Source organism: Cheilinus undulatus, linkage group 16 (assembly GCF_018320785.1).
Source record: "Cheilinus undulatus linkage group 16, ASM1832078v1, whole genome shotgun sequence".
Classification (NCBI taxonomy): Eukaryota; Metazoa; Chordata; class Actinopteri; order Labriformes; family Labridae; genus Cheilinus; species Cheilinus undulatus.
Window position 1 is genome coordinate 16,954,409 of NC_054880.1, and position 22,913 is coordinate 16,977,321.

Genomic DNA, 22,913 nt, shown 5'->3' on the forward strand with positions numbered 1-22,913 from the left:
CAAGATGTCTTTGTGAAAATGGATAACAAATTCATGATTATGTTTAATTTCGTTAAAAAGCTAGCTAGCTAGCTTAGCTGAGTCACCACTTCCGCCTGTAATTTTTGGCAACTTCCGAGGCGACAGCAGACAACTAGTTGGCAACTTTTAGCTTTCATTTCTCTGAGGGGGGACATGGACAGAATAAGTAAGTTTTGGTCTATTGATATATGCCATTGAAGCCTTTTTTGTATAAATAAATGGAAGGCATTTCATCCCCTCGGTATGCTTTACTGTAGCAGTTTCTGTGATGATGTGGCTGTTAGAGAAGCCAGCTTTCTGTCATTCAGTGCTCCATTCAATAGCACGGTGTTTCAGTTAAACGAGAGACCGTGTTAACCGGTGACTTGCAGCCGAATGAGCCTGTGGTTGTCGTAGTTACAGCAGATGTTTAAGGCGGAAAGGGTCATAATAAATGTGCATTTGTTTGTTTTTCTTTTCAGGCATATCCACATATCTGATGACTGTATTATATTGTAAAACAAAACAAAGGGCCTCCCTTCGGTCACTAGACATTTTCAGCATTTGTTCTAATGACGACAACCACAGATGCGTACAGCTGAGGCGCCAGTTAAAATGGTCACTAGTTAAATCAAAACACGGGTTGTCACGACACTAGAATTTAAACTTCGATACGATTTTGATAAAGATAAGTCGATATCAATACCTGTGTAAATGCCACAGCAACAAACATGGAGTCCCAAAGCACCAATAAGTGTGTAATGTCCTGCTGCATTTAAAAGAAATTTCAATCAAACTCAATTACTTTAGTTGGCAACGTTTGCACGTTTGGCCACGCAGGTGTCCTGATACAGTGTGTCAGCTCAAACTCCATCTATCTCCCTCTGTCTCCATCTGTTATCACTGAGTATTAAAATGATATATAACTTATCAATTTAAACACGTAGTATTGGAGGTATTTAAGCAATGAAAAGGTGATAGTCTTATTCAGCAGTTACATGGGTTATGGAATTGCTAAATTGTCTTTGCCGTAATCATTATCTTATCAGCTTATTTCGAACTCTTGCATGAGACAATTCCTTGTTCCTGTATGGATGTTAAGAACCTTTATTATGTTTGTTAATCCTCCCCTTTGTTCAGATGTGCCCCCTGTGGGCCCCATGGACCTGCCGCTGTCCCTGCTGGAGATGGGATGCTCTGGCAGGTTTGAGCTCATCACACATCCTCTACCTGACCAGCCTTTGCCTCCACAGAGCACGGTCAGTGGAGTCTTTACTTTGTTTCTATATATCATACATACAGGTTAATTTCAATTTACTGATAATGTAAAAATACAGGATGAGATACAACAGGGAATACAGGGTATTAAACTAGATGAAACAGATAATTTTAAGTTTGATGTCTTGTCTGCATAGTTTGAGTATATCTTGTGTGTCTGATATAAGCAGATTTCTACTTCCTCTTATATTTTAAAGGGAAATATTGCACTTTGCATTATGCTAAATATATCTGGCAGGTGTACTCATCCAAAACATGCAAATACCTCATGAAGTATAACATGTTGTTGCGAATAAATCTAACAAATAGTAAGCTAGGTAGCATCAAAACAACATTGTTCTCCTGTAATATGAATAAACAATATCTGCCTATAATGTGATTATAAGCAGGAACACCTACAGATAAGGATAGCCCACTAAAAAGGATCAGATGCCATCATATAATCAACCGAAGCATATTAGACCTGTAGCATTAGCACTAGACCCCTGGTTAACTTTCGCCTCCTGGGCCTGGCTCCAGTCAGATATGGAGTGGACCAAAAGAGTTGTTGCAGGTCTTATTGTGGTTACAATAACATTACTGTTGTAATCCAATGGGCCCATCCATGATGCTTAAATTAAGAGGTGATGAGAGGCATTCAGGTGTAATATGCTTAAATTTAGGATGAACCATTAACATTTCAGATCAGAATCAAACATTGGTTTTAACAGTTTGAGCGTATAGTCCTGCTATATCCAGAATCACTTCAAGTTACTGAATATTAGTTGTATTTTTTTCTTCCCACAGCTTCCCCACGGCCTCCCACCCACCAGCCTGAGCCTGGAAACAGAAGTAGAGAAACAATTTTTACAGGACCCTGCTTGGCTTCCTATACACGACACAGACTTTGCCTTCCAGAAGTTTCTCAAGTATGTGTTCCTGTAAACATCATAATGATATTATAGCTGGAGGGTCATGTGGTAGAGTAGGTAGTACTTGTGTATCACTACATGGAGCTTGCATCGTTAGCTTCGTAGCATAATTGCCAAAGTCATATTTTGGCTGAATTATGATGTCTGCCTAACTCTACTCTTCTTACACTTCTGATTCATTGTGCCTTATTTTTCTGAAAACGTTAAAATATGACTTGGGCAATTATGCTATGAGGCTAATGATATATGACTAGGACTATTGAAGTTGACGGTGCTGTGGCAACTTAAGGCCATGAGGGTTTGTTTAGTAATTTATTAGTTGTGCAGAGATGTTGAACTAGCAAACTTTTTTGTGAGAGTATGCAGAAAAGTAGCATGAGTCCACTAACACTCGATATAGTAGACAATATAATATGTACTGTATATATTCTGTTTTCAAGTGTGTGAGTAACCTGCTAAAAACCATTAAAATCCATCTTTTTAAAATTTGATTTTTAACCAGGGTGACTCAGAGAAATGTTAATGCTGACTCTTTACTCAACTGCGCTCCGTCTCCTCTCCACTCGGGTCTCTCAGTCGTCAGAGATCCGACCACAGGGATGCTGCTTGACTTCACGGAGGTAGGTCTCACACACAAGCAAGATTTTTGTTCATGGAGTTATCCTTTTGGTCATACTTTTAAGCAGAAATGACTAAAATTTAGTCTGTCTATGAATTATTGCAGATTTTCTTCATCTTCACTGTTGGTACCTTTACACTGTCCGTCATATCAAAAAAGGGAAATAAAGATTTTAAAGTCAAACACTGGATAAGTGTTTTTAATATTTTGACTGTTTTTCTGTTTTAGCTCAAATTTGATTATAAAAAATGATTGAAATATAACAAGGTAGAAATAATCCTGCTGGTAAACACTGACGATTTGATGATGTCTTTATGTATTACTGCTTTAATAAACTTTCAGAGAAGTTAAATGGTCTTCGACTAAGAGGGTGTAGTTCTGTTCCTCTTTGCATATTGACAAATTTGTGATTTCTTAGAGAAAGTGCCACCAACACAGCAAAGCTAAATCTGTTTTTACTCACCTTTAGGTGTTACTGGAGAACACTGGCCTGTCAGCAAAGAACTCACTTTCATTTCAGCGACAGCCTGGACCCCCTTCTGAGAGCCTCAGAGGCAGCAACACCAACTACCCTTTCCTCCCCGGTGAAACAGACTCCTATGAAACATTTTCCAATAATTCATTTACTTTATCTGCTTTATTTGAGCTGTTTGTAATTGAAGTTTTTCCCTCTGTACTAATAATCTTTCCACATGTGTTTGCAGGAGGAATGGAGGAACTCAGTCTGGACCAAATCAAGAAGAAATCTGAGCTGGAGGAAGACATAGACTTTGAGAAGGGTGATTTTTAGATTCTTACTCACACTGATGATAGAGCTGTTTATTTCAGCCCCTGATGGTTGGTTGTGACTTTATTCTCCTCACAGATTTACTCCAAGTCCCTCCTGGGTTTAAAGCTGGCATGGACTTCACTGACAAAGGTTAGCTACAGTACCTTTATGCTGTGAAAAATCTTACGAGTAAAGAAAAGTATGTAACTTTATTTCCCTTTTGTGTCTGGAAGATTCAAAGACAGCAAAACCAGAGGTCAGCCTCATGTCCCTCCTGTCCACGTTTGATGGCATTGCTGATTTGCAACCTGAGGAAGAAGAGAAACAGGAAAGCAAAAAGAGTGAAGACACTCCCAAACTACCCCGAACAAACAGCCTTGAAGACCTGGGAATCAAGGTACTGCAGTTTTTTTTCTTTGATGGTTGACATGATGGTTTGTTTGATGGGTGGGAGGACTGAGGACAAGAAATGTTATGTTCTGAATTCACATGAAAGAGAAAATGATTTAAAAAGTCCATCAAAAGCTCTAATTTTTAGATGGCTATCTAAGAGATCAAAAAAAATGTTGCATACAAGCTCAGAGTGGTATATTTGTTTTAAAAGGGTTTATTATCATAAAGTGTGCTGTTAATGTTCACTAATTTTGCATGATCAGATTTACAATTGGATTAGAAAATAAGTGTGAGATCATCCATTAAAGTCAATTTAGTTGTAGGTAAAGTGGTTAAATGAAATCAGTCATGGTGTAATGCTGTATCGCATTATCAAACCAGAAAGTGCTGAAGATTTTATTTGTACTTTGGTGTTTCCTCTGCTCTGAAATTTGGCTGTCTTCCTCTCCTGTCTGCAGGATGCTGTGTCATCCTCTTCTGCCTCAGAGAAAGCAAAAGACGAGAAATCAAAGCCAAAGGAGAAAGCAGAAGAAAATAAGAAGTGGGCGATCCCTGTCAACATCACCGCACCCTGCGATGATTTTTACAAACGCATCCCCAACCCAGCTTTCAAAGTGGGCATTCACAAATCATCCATTTGTCCTTGAGTATCATGTCAACAAACTTTCTCTCCTATTTTTAGGATCAGTCTTTATTCCCCTTGTTATGTGTTATTGTGAAAAAATAGCTTTTTGAGGTGTCTTTGTATCTTGATATATAACTGATCTGTGACTCTGCCCTCCTCTGCTACAGTGGCCCTTTGAGCTGGACACTTTCCAGAAGCAGGCTGTGCTCCGGCTGGAGGCTCACGACTCTGTGTTCGTGGCAGCTCACACTTCAGCTGGAAAAACAGTGGTGGCTGAATACGCCATCGCTCTCTCACAGAAGCACATGACAAGGTGTGGGCTTGTTTGTACAGATCAATTTCATGTGCTCTCACTGGATTGCAGCCATGTTTGCCTAGCATTTACCCTTAGCGACATAGTAGTAAATGTAGGACTTTGAGTCAATCTGTCCTTCATTTTTTGTCTTTCTTTCCTTTTAATACATTTGACTTACATTCAGACTTTTTTATCTGGTGCTTTGATAGGACCATCTACACCTCTCCCATCAAAGCCCTGTCCAATCAGAAGTTCAGAGACTTTAAAAACACCTTTGGAGATGTCGGACTCCTGACAGGTGATGTCCAGCTCAGCCCTGAATCTTCATGTCTCATCATGACCACTGAGATCCTCAGGTACTTGAGAACTTTGTTTGAAATATTAAAGGTACAGTATGCAGAGTTTTCACACGGAAATTTCTACATTTATTAAAAAGTGACTACTCCTAATGTTTTATGTTTTTAGTTAAGTACTTACTTTACGACTCTCAGATATATGTTTCTTTGGACAAAGCCAGAGATACTTAATTTTATAGTTGTAACAGTGCCTTTCTTATCATGGCAGCTCTGTTTTGGCAACTGCTGCAAGACAGGAAATGTTTACCATTGCTGCGGAAACGTTGGATGCTTCATCACAGACTGCTACCTTATTTGAAGCTGCTGTTCTGAACATTCATGTTTTGTGCTGCTTACTAGTAATTGGCCATAATTATACTCTGCCATTGGCTGTGCATTCTGTCATCCAACGCAGAACTCATCCCATCTCTGCCATTAGACACCAGACATGCTTAGCTCTGAGCTCCAGTGCTACTTGCTTCTTCCTTTGATTCAACAAAACCTGTACTCTATTAGGTGGTTTTACTAAACAGAATACACCATTTTTGTTTCATGGATGAATTTCAATTAACGAGGGAGCAAAGCTGTTAAAATTGTCTTCCCAGTTATAACTGTAAGCATTCTAGGCTTGAATGTGAAATTCATTCATGAAATCGATGAATGCAACGGAGGCAGGTGGAGCTGTACAGCAAGAGTCTACTTGTCATTGTTTGTTATTGTTTTGATTGGGAGCCCCTTGGTGGCAGAGTTTACATTCTTTGTGGTTCAGTGCCTGATTTTATTTGAATAAATTGAGATTTAAAGGCTTCCTGTCTTTCTTTCAGGTCCATGCTTTACAACGGCTCAGAGGTCATCAGAGACTTAGAGTGGGTGATCTTTGATGAGGTTCACTACATTAATGATGCTGAGGTGAGCGACTGCTCTCTGTCTGTCTATTTCAACCATTTTAAAGTGACTATTGCCTTTTTTTTTTCAATCCAATCTTGCTCTTATGTTTTTCTTCAGAGAGGTGTCGTATGGGAGGAGGTTTTGATCATGCTTCCTGATCACGTTAGCATTATTCTTCTCAGCGCCACCGTGCCAAACGCTCTCGAGTTCAGCGAGTGGATCGGGTAGGACAACCAAGCCAGGCTTTCCAACCAGCATGCTTATGTTTTACACTTTTGATGAAGGCATGGATATAATGTCCATGTTTTCTCATCATTTTGATGCATCTGTGAAGTTGATGCATGCAAGATGACTGAATGGTAAAGAAAAACACTTTTGGATTAATTTGGATACTTTGGGAACATGTTGCCAACACAGATGTTATTTAAAACACGAAGAACAACAGATAGATTTTAAAAAAGACAAGCTTTTTTTAATCTAACATACTTTATAATGTTTTTAAAGTATTGAAAGGCACAATCATCACCTATTTCTTTCAATGTATGCATCTTTGTGTGAAAAGAATCTTTTGATTTACTTATAAGGCTTTCAATGTAAAACAAAGTTTAAAAAACACAGAAAACACACTGCGACGTAAAATACTGCCACCTTGTGTCAATTCTATTTTACTACAAATTACAGTTGTATTTCTGGCTTATATGTGTGAAAGGATTGGGCCTTATTGCCCTTGTGCTCCGTTATTTGTTTCTGACTTTATTTGACTCATTATTAATAATTTATGTTTAACTGACTAAAGGATACCCACTTATCAGTGTAGTTTATTTTTTTAACATCCCTCTCTTTACCCTGTCTTTTGATTTCTTTAGTCGGATAAAGAAGAGGCACATTTACGTGATCAGCACAATGAAGAGACCTGTGCCTTTGGAGCATTATCTATACACTGGAAACAGCACAAAGACTCAGAAAGAGATGTTCCTGCTGGTGGATGCTGTGGGCAACTTCCTCACTAAAGGGTGCAGCTTTATCTCATCAATATAAACTGAACTGATCTTCTTTTTGTACTGTCTTTTAAGCCAAGTAAGATGCTAATGACTAAAGAAGTTGTGTATGTTATTCAGGTACTATGCAGCTGTGGATGCAAAGAAGGATCGCACAAGCAAACACGCACAGTCATTCGGCTCAAAGAGTACTTCTCACAACACTACAGCGAGTCAGGTAATGTCTTTGTCCTTGCTGTCACTGCTTTTATAATTTATCTCTCGTTGCTTCACGTTTTCATTCCTCTCTGTGTTTTTTGTCTCTCCAGGACCGAGCGGTGTGGCTCGCTCTCCTGCACTTCCTGTCCCAGAGGCAGCAGACGCCGGTGGTCGCCTTCACTTTCTCTCGGACTCGCTGCGACGACAACGCCCGATCACTGGACTCCATGGACCTGACTACCTCTGTGGAGAAAGCTGAGATTCACTCTTTCTTCCAGAAGAGCATGAGCCGCCTTAGGGGAGGAGACCGACAGCTGCCTCAGGTAGGAATAGATCACTTGAGACATGCACCCCGGATTTTTCTTCACAGGCTTTTACTAAAGAATGATGAAGAATCACTTCCAAGTATTTGATGGTCATGAAGAGGCAAAGTGTAATTGGTACCTCACATAATCTGATCCTTGACTCAGAAATCGAGGGTTTTTTCTTCATTTGCACCCTAACTTTAAAGCTGGCCCAATATTTACCTTTAATTTTGTTTAAAGCAACATTATAACAATTTCTACTTCCCATTAATATTTTCTTTTTTAGATTTATATAGTATACAGTAGAACCCAATTTTTTTGATATTTTGACACTGATGCTAATGCCAACTTTGAAGAAAAACAGATGTTTGATCGCAGATCATGGTTGCTGATAAAAGTGAAATGTTCTAGATTGAAAGAAAGATGAGCAATATAACTCTGCAGATCTACATTAGAAGTTGCATTCCTAAACGAATAACTCTTGCAAAAATATTTAGCGTGAATATATTGACACCCATGCTGGTACATTCCTAGCCTATATCTGCCTGCTGTGATGTTTAACGTCTACTAAAAGTTTAGATATTGATGCAAAATGTTTACGTTAATTTAAAGGAACTGAGAGGCTCTGGGATAGCGTTACTGAAAATGTTCAAAACTGGTTGTTAGCTGTAACCGATTCTCTATTCCTGCTGTTGTATTGACATGTATTCAACCACATTTTGACATGCTTACGCTACTAATTATCTTCTTTAGATCTTGCTCATGCGGGACCTACTGAAAAGGGGAATAGCCGTCCATCACAGCGGGATCCTGCCGATTCTGAAGGAAGTCATAGAGATGCTTTTCTCACGGGGTCTTGTCAAGGTGGGTCAGATAAAGATACCACATACCAGGTTTGTCCAAACTATTTTCGTGAGGGCCACATACAGAAAAATATCAGGATAATGGGACCACTTTGATATCGGTCTTTAATGTATTGTTAGCTTCTAGATCCACTAGCCTTCGCTTATAGTGGTTACTTGTCACTTAGGTTGAGTAGTTATACCTGAGTATAATCCTCGACAGCCAAGCATGATAGCTTGGTAAGGTTTCATTTATTATGTGAATTTGCAAACAGTCTTGTTTTAATTAAAGAATTAATATATTGCTCAATTTTGGTTTCAAAGTTGCCTAGGCAGTTAAAATGTTTATTTTTTATGTCGTTGACCATTATCTTTTTATTGGCTCTCTTAAAGTATAATTTCAGGCACCATTTATGTGGCACTGGCACCATTTTAAAGTATTAATTTAACAATAAGCATCATTATATGATTGTCTTTAATATTTTAATCATTGCAGAAGTGTTGTATGGTGATTCTTTAGTTATCGTGTATTGTGTAACGTGTTGCTCTGTTACTCTGTGATGCCAGTCCCTAATACACCAGTACTTCATTGGCTCAAACATAATATAACATAGAGTGAAAGTGCCAATAACAAATAAAAGGCATGTGCAGTTAACTTCAGGGTTTGTGTGCAGCAGAAGTTATTCCATGGTTTAGGAATATGTAAGAAAAAAGAAATACAATGAAACAATGTTTCCTTTGTGGTTGCAGATATATAGCCTCACAAATAACCAGATGCTAAGCTTGTTTGAGCATAAGTTATGTAGTGACAAAGTTATGCAGTGAGAATTGTATGATCTTTAAATTTCCTTCAGAAATGGAGTCATGATGCAATGTGCCATGACTTTTCTGTCTGCAGCTTCAAGTATCACCTCCAATCACATTATCCCACAGTAAAATAATCCTGCTGCGTCTTCCCCATACCTCCTAGGTCCTCTTTGCTACAGAGACGTTTGCCATGGGAGTGAACATGCCTGCTCGTACCGTGGTGTTCGACAGCATCAGGAAACACGACGGGACTGGCTTCAGAAATCTGCTGCCAGGTTTGCTGCTCCCTCTCCGACTCAGTCTGTGTTTTGTCTCTCTTTCATCAGAACCAACATTTATCATGCTGTTTCATCTCAGAGGGCTGGCTTTAAATTAAGGGAAACTAAAGTCTTTTAATTTCTCTTTCATGTCAGGCGAGTACATTCAGATGGCGGGCAGAGCGGGCAGGAGAGGTTTGGATGCCACTGGGACAGTCATAATTCTGTGTAAAGCTGGAGTCCATGAGATGGCTGATCTGCAGGTCATGATGCTGGTGAGGAATTACATGTTTACAACTCTAACAATAATTCTTGTATGGAAAACCCAGAAATGTGTGATATTATTGAAGGTTAAACATGTCTGATTAGCCAATAAGACTCGTGGCCTTATCATCTGAAAAAAAAAAACAGACAATCAAAGACTGTTTTTGTGTTAGTTTTGACTCAGATACCCCTTGTAAAACAATTCCTTTTTTTGTAAGACATGGAATTAAAGCAAGATGAATAGACATCCCTGATATCCTCTTTGTCTGTTTCAGGGTAAACCAACTGTTCTTCAGTCCCAGTTCAGACTCACATACACAATGATCCTCAACCTGCTGAGAGTAGAAGCCCTCAGAGTGACCGACATGATGAGGAGGAGCTTTTCTGAAAGTCACAGGGACACTCAGGTAACACCAGCTGGTCAAAACATGCTTGATTAGAAATGCTGCTGTCTTTTATAGGTAAATAACAAATAAAATATATGCACATATGTCCTCCTTTCATCTAGTCATGATATCTAAAGGCAGCTGACAGCTACTCTGTCATATTTGTCATTTAATGCTCAATAACTCATTTGTCAAAGTTCAGCACAGAGAGTGAAGCATGCAGAGAACACCTTAAGTTTTAAAAGTTTCAGTCGGACTAACACAGTCTTTCATTACTGTTGGATGCCTGTATGTAAATATTCTGACTGCCACTGTCCTCTTTATTGTAGTCCTTCCATTCTCTTTAAACAAGATGATATAATTATTTATGGAATGATGTAATTAAACCCTTTCATTTGTCCCTACCTCCTCATCCTCCCTCTGCAGGCCCATGAGAAAAAAATCAGCCAGCTGAAGCAGTCGTTGTCCTCCCTGCCTCCTCTGGACACGGATGGCCAGCTGTCTGACTTGTTGCCTTATTACCACACCGTGACGGAGCTACGGACCACCACTGAGGCCCTCCAGGTACCCACAGACACACCATAAACACAAAAGAGGGTTAGTACAAACTTCCATCATGCTCCCATCCCTCCCCTGCTGTGTCTATTTTCAGCGTGCGATTCTGGAGTCAGTGAACGGGCTGAAAACTCTGTCTGTGGGTCGAGTTATTGTGGTGAACAACAAACAGCATTTGAACGCACTGGGAGTTATCCTGCAGGTACGTGTTTTAGTTTGTATGTTTTTCTCTTTTAAGTCATATAAAAACTCAATGAAACCCCTATACTGTCCATAAAAAGGAAATTTAATAAGATGGTATTGGAAAAGCTTTTTTAACCAGTCAGAAGTTTTCACTGTATTAGTCTCAGATTTTCTATTAAAAACTGTTAATTTTATAAGAGGGACTTAATTTACAGTTCTGGTTAGACTGTAAAAAATGTGATCAGTAAACCTTACTTTAAGAAATCATTCAAACTGATTGTCTTGAAAAAAATATGTAACCTAACTTTCTGACCTCAGTAAACTACCGGTATATGTTGTTTGTTTTATTCACAAAAGCTTTTATAGTGTTGTGCATTTGAGTTTAAGAAAGTAATACTCACTGAAAACAGTATTTGTTAAGTAGCAGGTACTTAACCATTTTAAGTTAAATCAACTCAATTTTACTTGTGCATTTATGTTAGGCTAACTTTCCTTTCTCATCTATGGACATTTTTATTTAAATCTTTCACATATTTGAATTTCAAACATGCGTGCCATTTAGAGCAGTTTAACTTTTGTGACGTCAGTGTCAGTGTATGAAAGGTGCACACTGAACCAGGAATTTCCGTTGTGCTCATCTGTGCTATATTAGTGTTCCTACATACAGGCGAGACTTCTCTGAGTAGATAACTTCACTCATGGTGCAAAAGTGTTTAATGCCCAAAGGCATTCTGGGAAAACTCTGTAGGTTAAGGGATGATTGTCAAACAAATAATTAAAATGTAAAAAAAAAAAAAAAAATAGCTGGAGTACTTAGCTCTTACCTCATAATTTCAAAAACACCAATAGAGCTGTTCATAAGTTGAAATCACAGAAATTTTGTGTTGTCCTCACTTCTGTTTATAATGCGGTTAACTTGGCTCGAGCACACACTCAGATGGTTGAGATAGTTCTTCTTTTTTTGCTAGTTTAAATGTTGTTTCGACCTGTTTACTGCAACCTACTGGACAGTGAATCAGTGAATTGGCAGCCCAGCCCCTAGATGTTACTTGTTTACTTTAAAGGTCACATATTTTGCTCTTTTAAGACACGTTTATATTGGTCTGAGAGGTCCCCAAAACATGCCTGTGAAGTTTGTTGGTGAAAAAGTACTACAGTATTGGATTTTTACATGTCTAACCCTTCACCATGCAATTAAACATACTTGATAAAACTGATGACATATTCTCAATTATCAAGTAAAGTAAACTTTATTTATGTGCGTCTGGATAGGTGTCAGGGTTTACACTGTAGCTTATTTCTTGAATCAGGCATGGCAATCTGTTGACCAGCACAGCAAAATACATAATTACTTTATTGAATTAAGATGTTCCTGTTTAAGGATCTTGTCCTTCTCATCTTTGCACATATTTAAAGCTCCTGCAAGAAAATTTTGATTAGTGTTCATTTTGGTGCTCCCTGTGGACAGACTTGTACTTGATATCTCTTTAGTTATCTTTCCTGCACATTGGAAGTTATGGTTTTGTGTTAGATGTTTTATCTCATCAGAATCTGTGCTAAAAATGTGAATAATCTCTTGGTCTGACACCTACCCCCCTGACAGCAATTTCGAGCTTTAAAATAAAGGGTTCAAGCAGGTGCTTAAAATCCTTGGAATGTGCTTGAAAGTACTCAAGATTGTAATTTTATTACCCTCTTATTGTAGATGGTTATCTAATTGTGTAATAGCTTATTTGATAGAGAAAGTAAAATAAAATCAGCGCCCCTTCTCAGTCTGCATGTGTGACTGAGATGTGACACAAGACCAAGGGGAAGATGAAAACATGGCTGGAGGGGGCTGCGATAATAGTTACTGTAGCAACAGTTCCATACCAGCTAACATTAGACGGATGCATTCCCAACCAACTTAGAAGCAACTTCACTGAGTAGGCTAAAAGTCAAAAATATATAAATAACCACATCTGTATGGTGCTTGAAAAGCTTGGCATTGAGCCTTCAGTGTGCTTGCTAAGCATGTGAATTTTGAAAGGTGTACAAACCCCCAAAATAACAAATGAATTGATTAATAAAGATGGTATTGCTTGCTTTTGAAGTTTCATAACAACCAGTGTAAACCTCTTCACAGGATCTTTAAATCAAATAACAATCACATTGAAATGATTATTTAATTATGCATCTTAAGCTTCAGTGATTTTTCAAAAGATATCTATGACTTTAAATTGCAAATGATAAGAGAAAAATTCATAAATCCATAAATAAATCACATCAAACTCTTAGTATTTGTTGTTAGTCAGTTTGGCCAGAAGGACATCCTAGCATGCAAACATGAAGTAAACCTATGCATCTGCTTCCTCATTCTCTTAGGTGTCCAATGACTCTGTGAATCGCACTTTTACTGCTCTCATCATCTGTGAAAAAGGCAATGAGGAGGGGGAAGGAAAAAGCAACAACGCTTTCCCTCACCTGTTTAACACAGCTCTTTTCATACCTGAAGGTTTGTAAAACATCCTCTAAGTAGACCAAAAATCATCACACAAACACTTTCCATCAACTAAAATCCCCCATCAGTGTTTACATATCGGTGTTTTTCACGTTTATTGTTTAGTCTGGGTAACAGGAGAAAGGTAAGATGTGTATTGATTTGTTTGGTTTGTTCAGGTCCTTGTAGCCACACAGTGCAGAAACTGAAGCTTCAGGACATCACAGCGATCACAGGGAAGACCCTTAAAGTGATTCCAGAGAGGATCATCGACAACTACAACAAGAGGCAGCAGCCACGCTTCAGGTATGTGTCTTTAAAGGAGATCCTATTGTGGCCTTTGTATTAAATGCAAAAATATTGCAGCTTGAAAAGAACGAAGTCTGAAGGAGCTAATGTACCAAGGTACCAGGTACTTACTCTATCCATTTTGCTATCAACCATTTTAATGCATAAAAAACACAAATAAATCCAAAAAATGGAAAAAATGAACTCTTGCATGACACATTCCTGCAGAATTACAGCACACATTATTAGTGTGGTTTTGCTATATTGCTGTCTAACAGCTGGTGGCAGTAAAGTGCCAAGAAAGAGCATGAGCTGTAAACACATGGAGAACGACACAGCTGGCAGGTAAACAATGCAGGGTTTAAAGTTTCTATAGCAATGTAGTTTGGAGAGGGTTTATTGTGGGGCAGCTGGACTTAAGTTTATTTAGACCTGTAGGACTCATTTAATGTAACCATAACTTGACAACAAAATACTAAAGATTCCTTTAAGATGTAACAGCCTAACAAACATAAACAAGCTTCTTAGTCGTGTCTTTTTTTCCCATAACAGTTTTTTCAAGTGATATAATCAAACAAATACAGGTACACTGACAATTAACATATTAATTTAAAAATACAAAAAACATCTAATTAAAATTCAGACAAATAGATATGAATGTACTCTTTCATGATCCCTTTTTAATCAAATATGCATACAAAATAAAAAGAAGATGTAAGTGCAACCAGCTTCAAGATATTATATCACCATCCTCAATCATTTATAGGATATACAGTAGTAGGCTAACATGAGCGATGTTATTGTCAGCTGTATTTGTTAGATCAAAGATCTGACTGAGGCTATACATTCACAAAATGTATGCCAAATGATTCAGATTCCCCGTAATAGTCTAGTTTTGTACCAGAATAACACAATCTAGATTAGAAGAATAGCATCCATAGTAAAATTAGACCTAGTCAACGTCCAACTTAGAAATGGACACAGTAGGAGGGAGAGTGTCAACTGTAAAATAGATTATTGTTAATAAAATGTGCAGTCAACTGTAGTTGATATGATCAAAAAGTGAAAGAGTTAGGGAGCAACAACAATGGTTGTTGGCTGGGAGTCTGGTTTTGGCGTAATCTAGGGGAAAGTTACCTGCCTGACTGCACTGTGCCAACTGTGACATTTGGTGGAGGAGGGATGATGGTATGGGGCTGTTTTTCATGGCTTGGGCTGGGCCCTTTGTGTCCAGTGGAGGGCAGTCTTAATGCTTCAGCACACCAAGACATTTTGAACAATGGCCTCAACCTCATCAGGCACCTTTGGGATGAACTGGAACAGAGATTGCGAGCTAGGCCTTCTCGCCAACATCAGTGCCCGACCTTATCAGTGCTCTACAGAACAGAAGAGCCACAAATTCTCATAGAAACACCCAAAAAGCCTTCCAAGAAGAGTGGAGGGGGGTTCAACTCCATATTAAAGTGAATGTCTTAAAATACAATGTCATTACAGTCAGACAGACAAACCTTTTTGTCTAGATAGTGTATCTGTGAGTTTTTATAAAATTAAATAAGGCATTGAGGAGCAGTGGTGGATTTATTTGATATTGCTGTGGCTTAACCAAATCTTAAAAGGAAAAAGACATTTGATTAATGTGATTTTTAAAAGATAATGCCAAAGTTATAAACTTAAAGTAAGCCACAATTAATGCATTAATGCTGCCCTATTTAAACTCATCAAAGGAGTAAAACATGAACAAGCTGATGAATCCTAATAGATTCCACACTAAATGAATGTCAGGTACTTTGATTTATCGGGGTTAAATAACCAAACACAAGCTTCTGTAATGCTAACATAATGTGTTGGTGTCAAAGAGCGGCTATTTTGGCTTTTATTCTTTTGTTTTAAGATGTTAACTTTTTCAAAACATTTAAAAGTAATGATTCAGGGGCATCTGTGGATGTCTAATATTTTGCCACATACTGTAGGTGTTAGACAGATGTGTCTTGGTGATAGAGGTGGTGTTTCTATGAAGCTTGGTACTTTAAAGCCATTTAGGTACTTGAACAAGGAACAATGTTAAAATTGATGTGCTGAATTTGAAGAGTATGGTCTATCCTCAAAATATACAAGGACAGGGTGCCACTTTCGCTTGGTTGTTAGAGCAGTGCACCCCATGTAAAGAGGCTGGATCACAATCCTCTTACTTTTCCATTCTCTTTAAATCTTTTCCATCCAATAAAGGCCCAATAATGTCTCAGTTTTAAGGATGAGAGCCTGGTTATTAGAATTTTTAGTTTTTTACGTCAGTCCTGCTTTAATTACATTCTATCACAAGACAGATGAAACTCTTTAAATAAGACCATTCACCCCTTTAGATTAAATGTAAGGTTGTCCCTTGTACTTTCCTCCTCACTTCAGACATGACCCTCCAGGCCAGGCCATCTCCACAGCAACCCAGGAGCTCTTACGATTGGCCGAGGCCAACCCCAGCGGCATAGCGAGCTTGGACCCTGTGAACGACCTCCAGCTGAAGAGCGTGGATGTGGTGGAGGGCTCTATGAGGCTCCGTGTGCTGCAGGAGAGCCTCAAAGAGTTCAACTGCATCCACTCGCCCACATTCGCAGAGCAGGTGTGTGTTTTTATGTGACTGTGTGTTTGATGCAGTTATTTTTATTTTGAGATGAGGCAAGGGCTTTTTCACATTGTTTGCTAATAAATTCTTTTGTGCAGTGATTGCATATTTATGCAGCTAATTAACATCATACCCTTACATAACACCCTTAGTTTGCAATTGGCCTCCTTTTGAAGCTTTCTCTCATTTCTCTCTTTTGTTCCAGCATCAGTTTCCTTTCATCCCTCCATCATTTCTTCCTCTAATTTCACTGTAATAACATCAAACTCCTGGTACAGGATTTCTGCATCTGTGCTGCGTATCCCGTCTTCCTGGCAGGCTCACAGAGGAGATAAGATGCAAGAATCCGGAGCCGGCTGTTTCTATAATTACACATATAGGCTCAGAGCTGCAGCTCATCACTGTCTCACGGGCGCAGTGTGTCATTTGAGCCATCTCACACACACACACTCTCAGATTACATTACAGGATAACAGGCTCTAGAGCTGTATCACTCTCTCCATGTAGGCCTCTTCTGTCTTAATGCAGCATGGTTGGGTTTATAAAATGAGTGTCAATGTAGTGATGCTGATGCTGATTGGCCTCAGTGGGTTTATGTTACATATTCATAGAGACTCCTCACTGAGAGTACACTAGGCAGTGGTTTTCCCTCTGCTACTGTGCTGTGTTGCTTTTTGGTGCACTGAAATCAGGTCAAGTGCTGCTGCACTGATGTTATATGTAAGTTCAGTAACCGTGTTTGTGACTATGTGTGTGATTCAGTTTGCCCGGGTTCAGGACAGGATGAGTGTGCAGGAGGAGCTGGACAGGCTGCTGTTCCTCGTGTCCGATCAGTCTCTTTCCCTGCTGCCTGAATATCACCAGAGGATCAAGGTTTGCATCAGATGCTTGACTGATTGTCCTGAGTTCTCATCTGTTTCTGTCATTTTTTTTTTTTATTAACAGGATTGCTGTTAACTGTAGGAGTGCCTTTACACTTTCCCATTTTGCACAGTAAAGCAGTCTTAGAGATCCAGGCGTTTACCCTTCTAGTTATGATAATAATAATTGAAAGTTGTTTATGTAGCATCTTTAAAAACAAGGGTGTACAACAAGCTTTGATATACAAGCAAACACGTACAGTACAATCCAAGCTTTTATTAAAAACTCTGTTTACTTAAGTGCTGCACAGTGATGAAAACACAAACATAAGCAGAAATAAAACACTTTAAAAAAACAGAAAAGCACCTAAGACATTCTTAAACAAACAAAATATGTAAAAAAAGTGCACAATAACAATGTAAAAAAAAAATAAAATCAAGAAAATAAAAGACACAGAGGGACAGAGACCACACGAATTCATGCTAGGGTGACTTGAAATAAGTTTTAAGATGAAAGAGTAAAGCATAAGAGCCCGAACAAAAGAGAAGTTAGAGCAATAGGAAAAAATCAGAATCAAGTTTTTTTTGCCAACTAAATTTCCACTTAAAAGAAATTTGACGAAAACAAGTAACATAGAAAAGCTTGTCATTTCTTTTCCTATTTGTATTATTTTGTGATTTTAATGAGAATCTTACTAGTAATTTAATTGGCTTGAGCCTAGTGAAGCTGTATTGATCCTGAAACAAACACACTCTTCCCCACCCTGTCTCAGGTGCTGCAGTCCCTTCAGTATGTGGACAGCGGCGGGGCAGTGCAGCTGAAAGGCCGCGTAGCATGTCAGATCAGCAGCCACGAGCTGCTGCTGACCGAGCTGCTGTTTGAGAACGTCCTGAGCCCTCTTGCTCCCGAGGAGAGCGCCGCCCTGCTGTCTTGTTTGGTCTTTACACAGAACACGCAGGTGGAGCCGCACATCACCAACACGCTGCAGGAGGTAAGGAGGAGCTGTCATGTAAACTATATTATTTAAAGAGACAGACACTGTGACGTCTGCGTGCTGATATACTGTACAAACTGCCTCCTCCATGGATGACTCACACACAAACACACCAGTGCATTACTTTATACTTGTGCAGATTTAATGTATAACATGGCCTGGCAGAAAGGACAGCAGGGACACTTCACCTGACTCAGCCCAGTCCCTCACTCACTTATTAATGCACTCGTGTCTCCATCTCTGCTGTCAAATAGGCCTCTGCTTTTGTCAGGTTGTGTGGGTTGAACTGCCCCTGATACATGAAAGTGCTTTATGAGCACCTAAATTAGTCATGACCAGAGCTTTGCAGACCTGCAGGAGCACAGCAGACAGTTTGTTAAACATATTTCTTGAACATCAATGACAAGGTCATTTTGTTAACACTTAGAGAGAAGTAAGTGATGCATTTAAGGGCTGCGTGTAAAACTAAAACCAGTCAGGCTTTACTTGTACTGTTTCTCATCTTTCCACATCTGTTTCTCTCTCTCTTTGTCTCTTGCTCTCTTTTTCTTTTGTCTCAGGGCATCGATCGGGTGCTGTCAGTGGCTAAGCGTATCGGAGAGCTGCAGATGGATTGTGGGATTCCTCAGACAGCTGAGGAGTTTGTTGGCCAATTTAAGTTTGGTCTAACCGAGGTTGTGTACTGCTGGGCCCGAGGCATGGTGAGATCTACCTCTCTGCTTTTAAACTTCATGTTTACTCCTGTTCACACCATTTGTTAACATGAAATTTCAATGTCCATGAGAAGCATTTTAAAGGTGCAGTCAATCAGTTTTCTACACAACTCAGCTAGTTTACATCTGAATTTCTGTTAGCCGGCATTTGCCGGTCATTGGCCGGTAAAAAAGGGCGGAAGTCCAGCAGATAAAAATATAACCAGTCAAAATGTCCGGCAGAAAACATGCAGATGACCAGATAAGTAAATACTGAATACTTGCATATTATATTTTGTGTAACCTAGAAGATATGTTGCGAGAATGCGTTAATGTAAACTAAAAGTAGCCTAATCTTACTACATCTACTGTCCTGCGTTGCTGGGGTTGTTTATCTCCTCAGACGGCAAGCACATGGCTAATTATGTATGCACGATGACGTCAAAGCATATCTATCTCTCTGCGCAAGCTCAGTACTGCTGGGGACTATGCAGGGAAAGTGAAAAAGTTTGACCAGAGCTTTCTTGCAAAGCAGAATTTTAATCTAAGTGAGGTTTTCCTGGTTAACCAAAGGCTTAATATCATCAGCGGTATGGGGGGATTTTATGTCATCGCTGCAAGTAATGAAGAGGCTGAAACAAAGGGAATTGTATAGCTGAGCATCGTAAACACCGATGCAGCAGCAGAGAAAGAGAGGCTTACGCCGAGCAGAGTTGTAGTGGACTTCGATAAACTACCTATGACCAATCCTCAGATAAAGTTGGATTGTAGTCAACACAGAATCACATCGTGCAGAATGACAGAGACCGCTTGGAGCTTATGACGAAGGCTCTGTCTTTCTTCAGAGAGGTTATATCATCATGAGGACTGATATTAGCAGCTGATGGTAAGACTCATTTGTCATTTGAAATGTAGAGTTCTAACGCAGTGTCCAGTTAAGAGAACACTTTTGTTATGTGTTTAGATGCTTTGTTGTTGCCAGTGGAGGATGGTATTTGGCTGTTGTAAGCTGCAATGTTATGATAGTGGCCAATGTGCTAACAGGCTACAGTGCTGATGTGAAGCTAACCGTTGTTGATGAGTTTAACGTGGGCGTATATTGTATAACTGAGAGTTAGAGTTAAAAGACACAGAATTCAAATTTAAAACATCAGAAGCAGTACTGTGAACATATAAAAACATTTTTGACAAACCGGACATTTAAAAAGACACAATAAAAGGAGAGCTTAGTGTTGACATGTAGATCTGTAGAAGTTTTCATTTTTAGGACATCTGGATGTCTCCAGCTCCAATCAGTTTTTATTTTTCTTTTGTAGTATGATTCTTGAGAGTCCCTTGTTTGTTACTGTAATGCTGAAACACTGGAGAACGTGTTTAATACATGTGTAAATGCATACCTTTCATACTGATATAATAATGCATGTAGGAAACATTTATTTAGTAGAGCCAGGGAAGAACAACGTTTGCAGTTTAGATTTTTATTTTTAATTTTACACACTTTATTGATCCCCATCTTCTTGAAGTATTTCCTTAAGGCTGGCTCCCAAAACCCAGAAAGCCCCATTAGGCCTCACATTAGTGTAAATACTAGGGGTGCACTGATACCACTTTTTTCAGACCACGCACCTATACTTCTATCTGAGTACTTAATGATACCAAATAAATCATATAAATACTTAATAATAAAGTTACAGTTTTTTCATCAGATACTCCTCACCCCTCATCTTGATAATTTAGAAGTGCAAAGTTTGCAGTTGGCTCTTCTTTTGTCGTCATTTATGTCAAAATATCCACATACCATATTGCTTCAACTTTTACCTGCTCAAAAATAGACAAACATGCTGTAAAGTGATAAAGAGCACAATATCTGCGAGGTTTTATAAGTATGGTGACTAAAGTCTCATTTATGCTGTCATACTTAAAGTATGACAGTAGATCTGTGTGTTCTAAAACTACGGTGGCCTGAAAGTGCAATACAAAATTGTAACTTTTGAACACTTTTGCAAAGTGCAAACTTTTTCTGTTCTGACGAAACAGAAAAAACAAACAAAATTGCCAAACACTTTTACAAAGTCGAAAATTATTTATATTTTACAGAACAAAAAACACTTAAATGACAAAAAAATGTACAAAACAAATTTACAAAATACTTTCACAAATGATGAAACAAATTAACAGTTTACAAATGTACATTTACAAAAAGATTTTCTGATTTCATATAACAAATTTACAAAACATTAAACATTTTTAAACAAGTTTTGACAAACTTCAAAAATTCTCAACTTCATCCCTTTTGTTTTTAACAATGACTTAAGGTTTGATGGAAATAAATATTGACAATAATAATAAGATAGTTACCATCAGCATACATATAATATGAGAAAACTTTGAATTTTTTATGGCAAGACCTAAGGGAGGTGTATAGAGGAATTAAAAAGGGGGCAAAGACAGATCCCTGAGGAACACCACAATCAAGAGAGAGAAGCAAAGAGTATAAAGCAGAGTCACTGAGTGCACAAAGTTTGCAAGACTTGTGTGTAGGTGTACAAACACATTCAATACTTAACAAACTTAAATCCAACAAAGATTTTGATTCTTTCATTTCGGTACCCCGCCTCCCTGATGTGACCCCCTGCTACTCCAAAAGAACATCACCAAAAGAAGTTATGGATTTTGTGTGATTTAAGTGTGCTTGCTTTATTTGAGCAGAACATGAATGTATTTTACTGTTTTGCTGGCTGGAGCAATGCGTATGATGCTTGTGATTTTTCTACCAATGACACAGTCACACTGACTGACACGTTTACTTTATTGGTTGTATTTGACTCAAAGCCAGTATATGAGTTTTCCTGACACTCTGACATCAAAAGGTAACATCAGTTTACTTTTCTTATCCTATGTTCTTAGGCATCTTTTTAAGATATTCCTCTTAATCATTTTACAATCACTGGTATCCAAAAAAACCTCAATCGATGCCCAACGCTAGTCATGTGACGTAAATGTTATCAACCCTGCCGTTGTATAGTAAATTTGCTGAACACTTCCTACTGTACTCACAAACTGTCTCACCCTGGCTTCATGTAGAAATTCTACCAGCAAGCTGGATGGGAGCGTTTGGGTAAAGTCAGGACTGAGCAGAACTTGCAATCACGGTTGCAGCTCCACTCAGAGATTTCTGGAAATTTCAGGAGTTTAGAGCCTGTGTGAAAACACTGTTGTTAGCCAGTCAAGAAAAAATCTGTTTTTGTGAGGTTTTTCTCACACAAGGCCCTGTTGTTTTGGAAGCAGATGCCTTGATTGCCATTTTCTCTTTCTTTTAAATCCTGTTAAAATCCATCAGGTTCATCCTGTCACTCTTGGAAGGAGTCTTCATTGCATGTATATCTTATCACACTCCTCTCACAGAATCCTTTTGATGATAATGTTTGAGATCTCAGTGCTTGATTCTTAGCCAGTTATGTCTGCCTGGCAACCAAGTATGACCTGCTTTAAAAGCAGGTGTTAAGATATGATTAAACTATTTGTGTCTCTTTCTTTTGTTTCATCACCTCCCTCACATCTTGTCTCATATCCATGCAGCCATTCGCAGAGATCGCCTTACTGACAGACGTCCAGGAGGGCACGGTTGTCCGCTGCATCCAGCGCCTGGATGAGGTGCTAAAGGAGGTGCGCCAGGCCGCCCGCATCGTGGGCGACTCCGTCCTGGGGAGTAAAATGGAGAAGGCCTCCCTGGCCATCCGCAGGGACATAGTCTTCACCGCCTCCCTTTACACCCACTGAGAGACGAGGAGAGATGCTTGCAGCCAAAGTGTTTGTCTTAGTGAGAGAGACGTGAGAAAAGATGGGGGAGGAAAAGAGAATGTGTAAATTAACTCATAAGTGCTGTATGTGCCTATAAACCATGTTGATGTTTACATAAAAATCACTGAAAGGATAAGGGAATGATTTTAATCAACAGACCAAAGTACAAAGCAGTATGAAACCTGGATGTAATTTATTGTACAGTAATAAAACCTGTATTCCAAAACATGAATCTTATTTTGTGCACAGATGTGTGTATGATTTTAAATAAGT

At 38.9% G+C, this 22,913-nt stretch overlaps 1 protein-coding gene across 1 annotated transcript; it reads left to right on the plus strand.

Annotated features, from left to right (window-relative positions):
- The first annotated feature begins 50 nt into the window (after nucleotides 1-50).
- Nucleotides 51-22,866, plus strand: skiv2l (SKI2 homolog, superkiller viralicidic activity 2-like). The gene is made up of 29 exons (XM_041809231.1): nucleotides 51-187; nucleotides 1,141-1,259; nucleotides 2,065-2,186; nucleotides 2,692-2,809; nucleotides 3,278-3,392; nucleotides 3,513-3,587; nucleotides 3,674-3,727; nucleotides 3,811-3,974; nucleotides 4,429-4,584; nucleotides 4,763-4,908; nucleotides 5,100-5,246; nucleotides 6,050-6,134; nucleotides 6,231-6,337; nucleotides 6,980-7,126; nucleotides 7,232-7,328; nucleotides 7,420-7,632; nucleotides 8,368-8,478; nucleotides 9,427-9,538; nucleotides 9,677-9,795; nucleotides 10,060-10,191; nucleotides 10,597-10,734; nucleotides 10,823-10,927; nucleotides 13,273-13,402; nucleotides 13,567-13,693; nucleotides 16,079-16,289; nucleotides 17,055-17,165; nucleotides 17,926-18,144; nucleotides 18,708-18,848; nucleotides 22,419-22,866. The coding sequence occupies exons 1-29, from the start codon at nucleotides 175-177 to the stop codon at nucleotides 22,617-22,619; spliced, it is 3,735 nt and encodes a 1,244-aa protein (XP_041665165.1). The 5' UTR covers nucleotides 51-174; the 3' UTR covers nucleotides 22,620-22,866.
- The last annotated feature ends 47 nt before the right edge of the window (nucleotides 22,867-22,913 follow it).

What these genes read in the sequence shown, in the direction of transcription:
- skiv2l (XM_041809231.1), top strand. An exon ending in GCCTTCCAGAAGTTTCTCAA is followed by an intron (nt 2,187 to 2,691) that starts GTATGTGTTCCT and finishes ATTTTTAACCAG; the next exon opens with GGTGACTCAGAGAAATGTTA. An exon ending in ATCTGCAGGTCATGATGCTG is followed by an intron (nt 9,796 to 10,059) that starts GTGAGGAATTAC and finishes TGTCTGTTTCAG; the next exon opens with GGTAAACCAACTGTTCTTCA.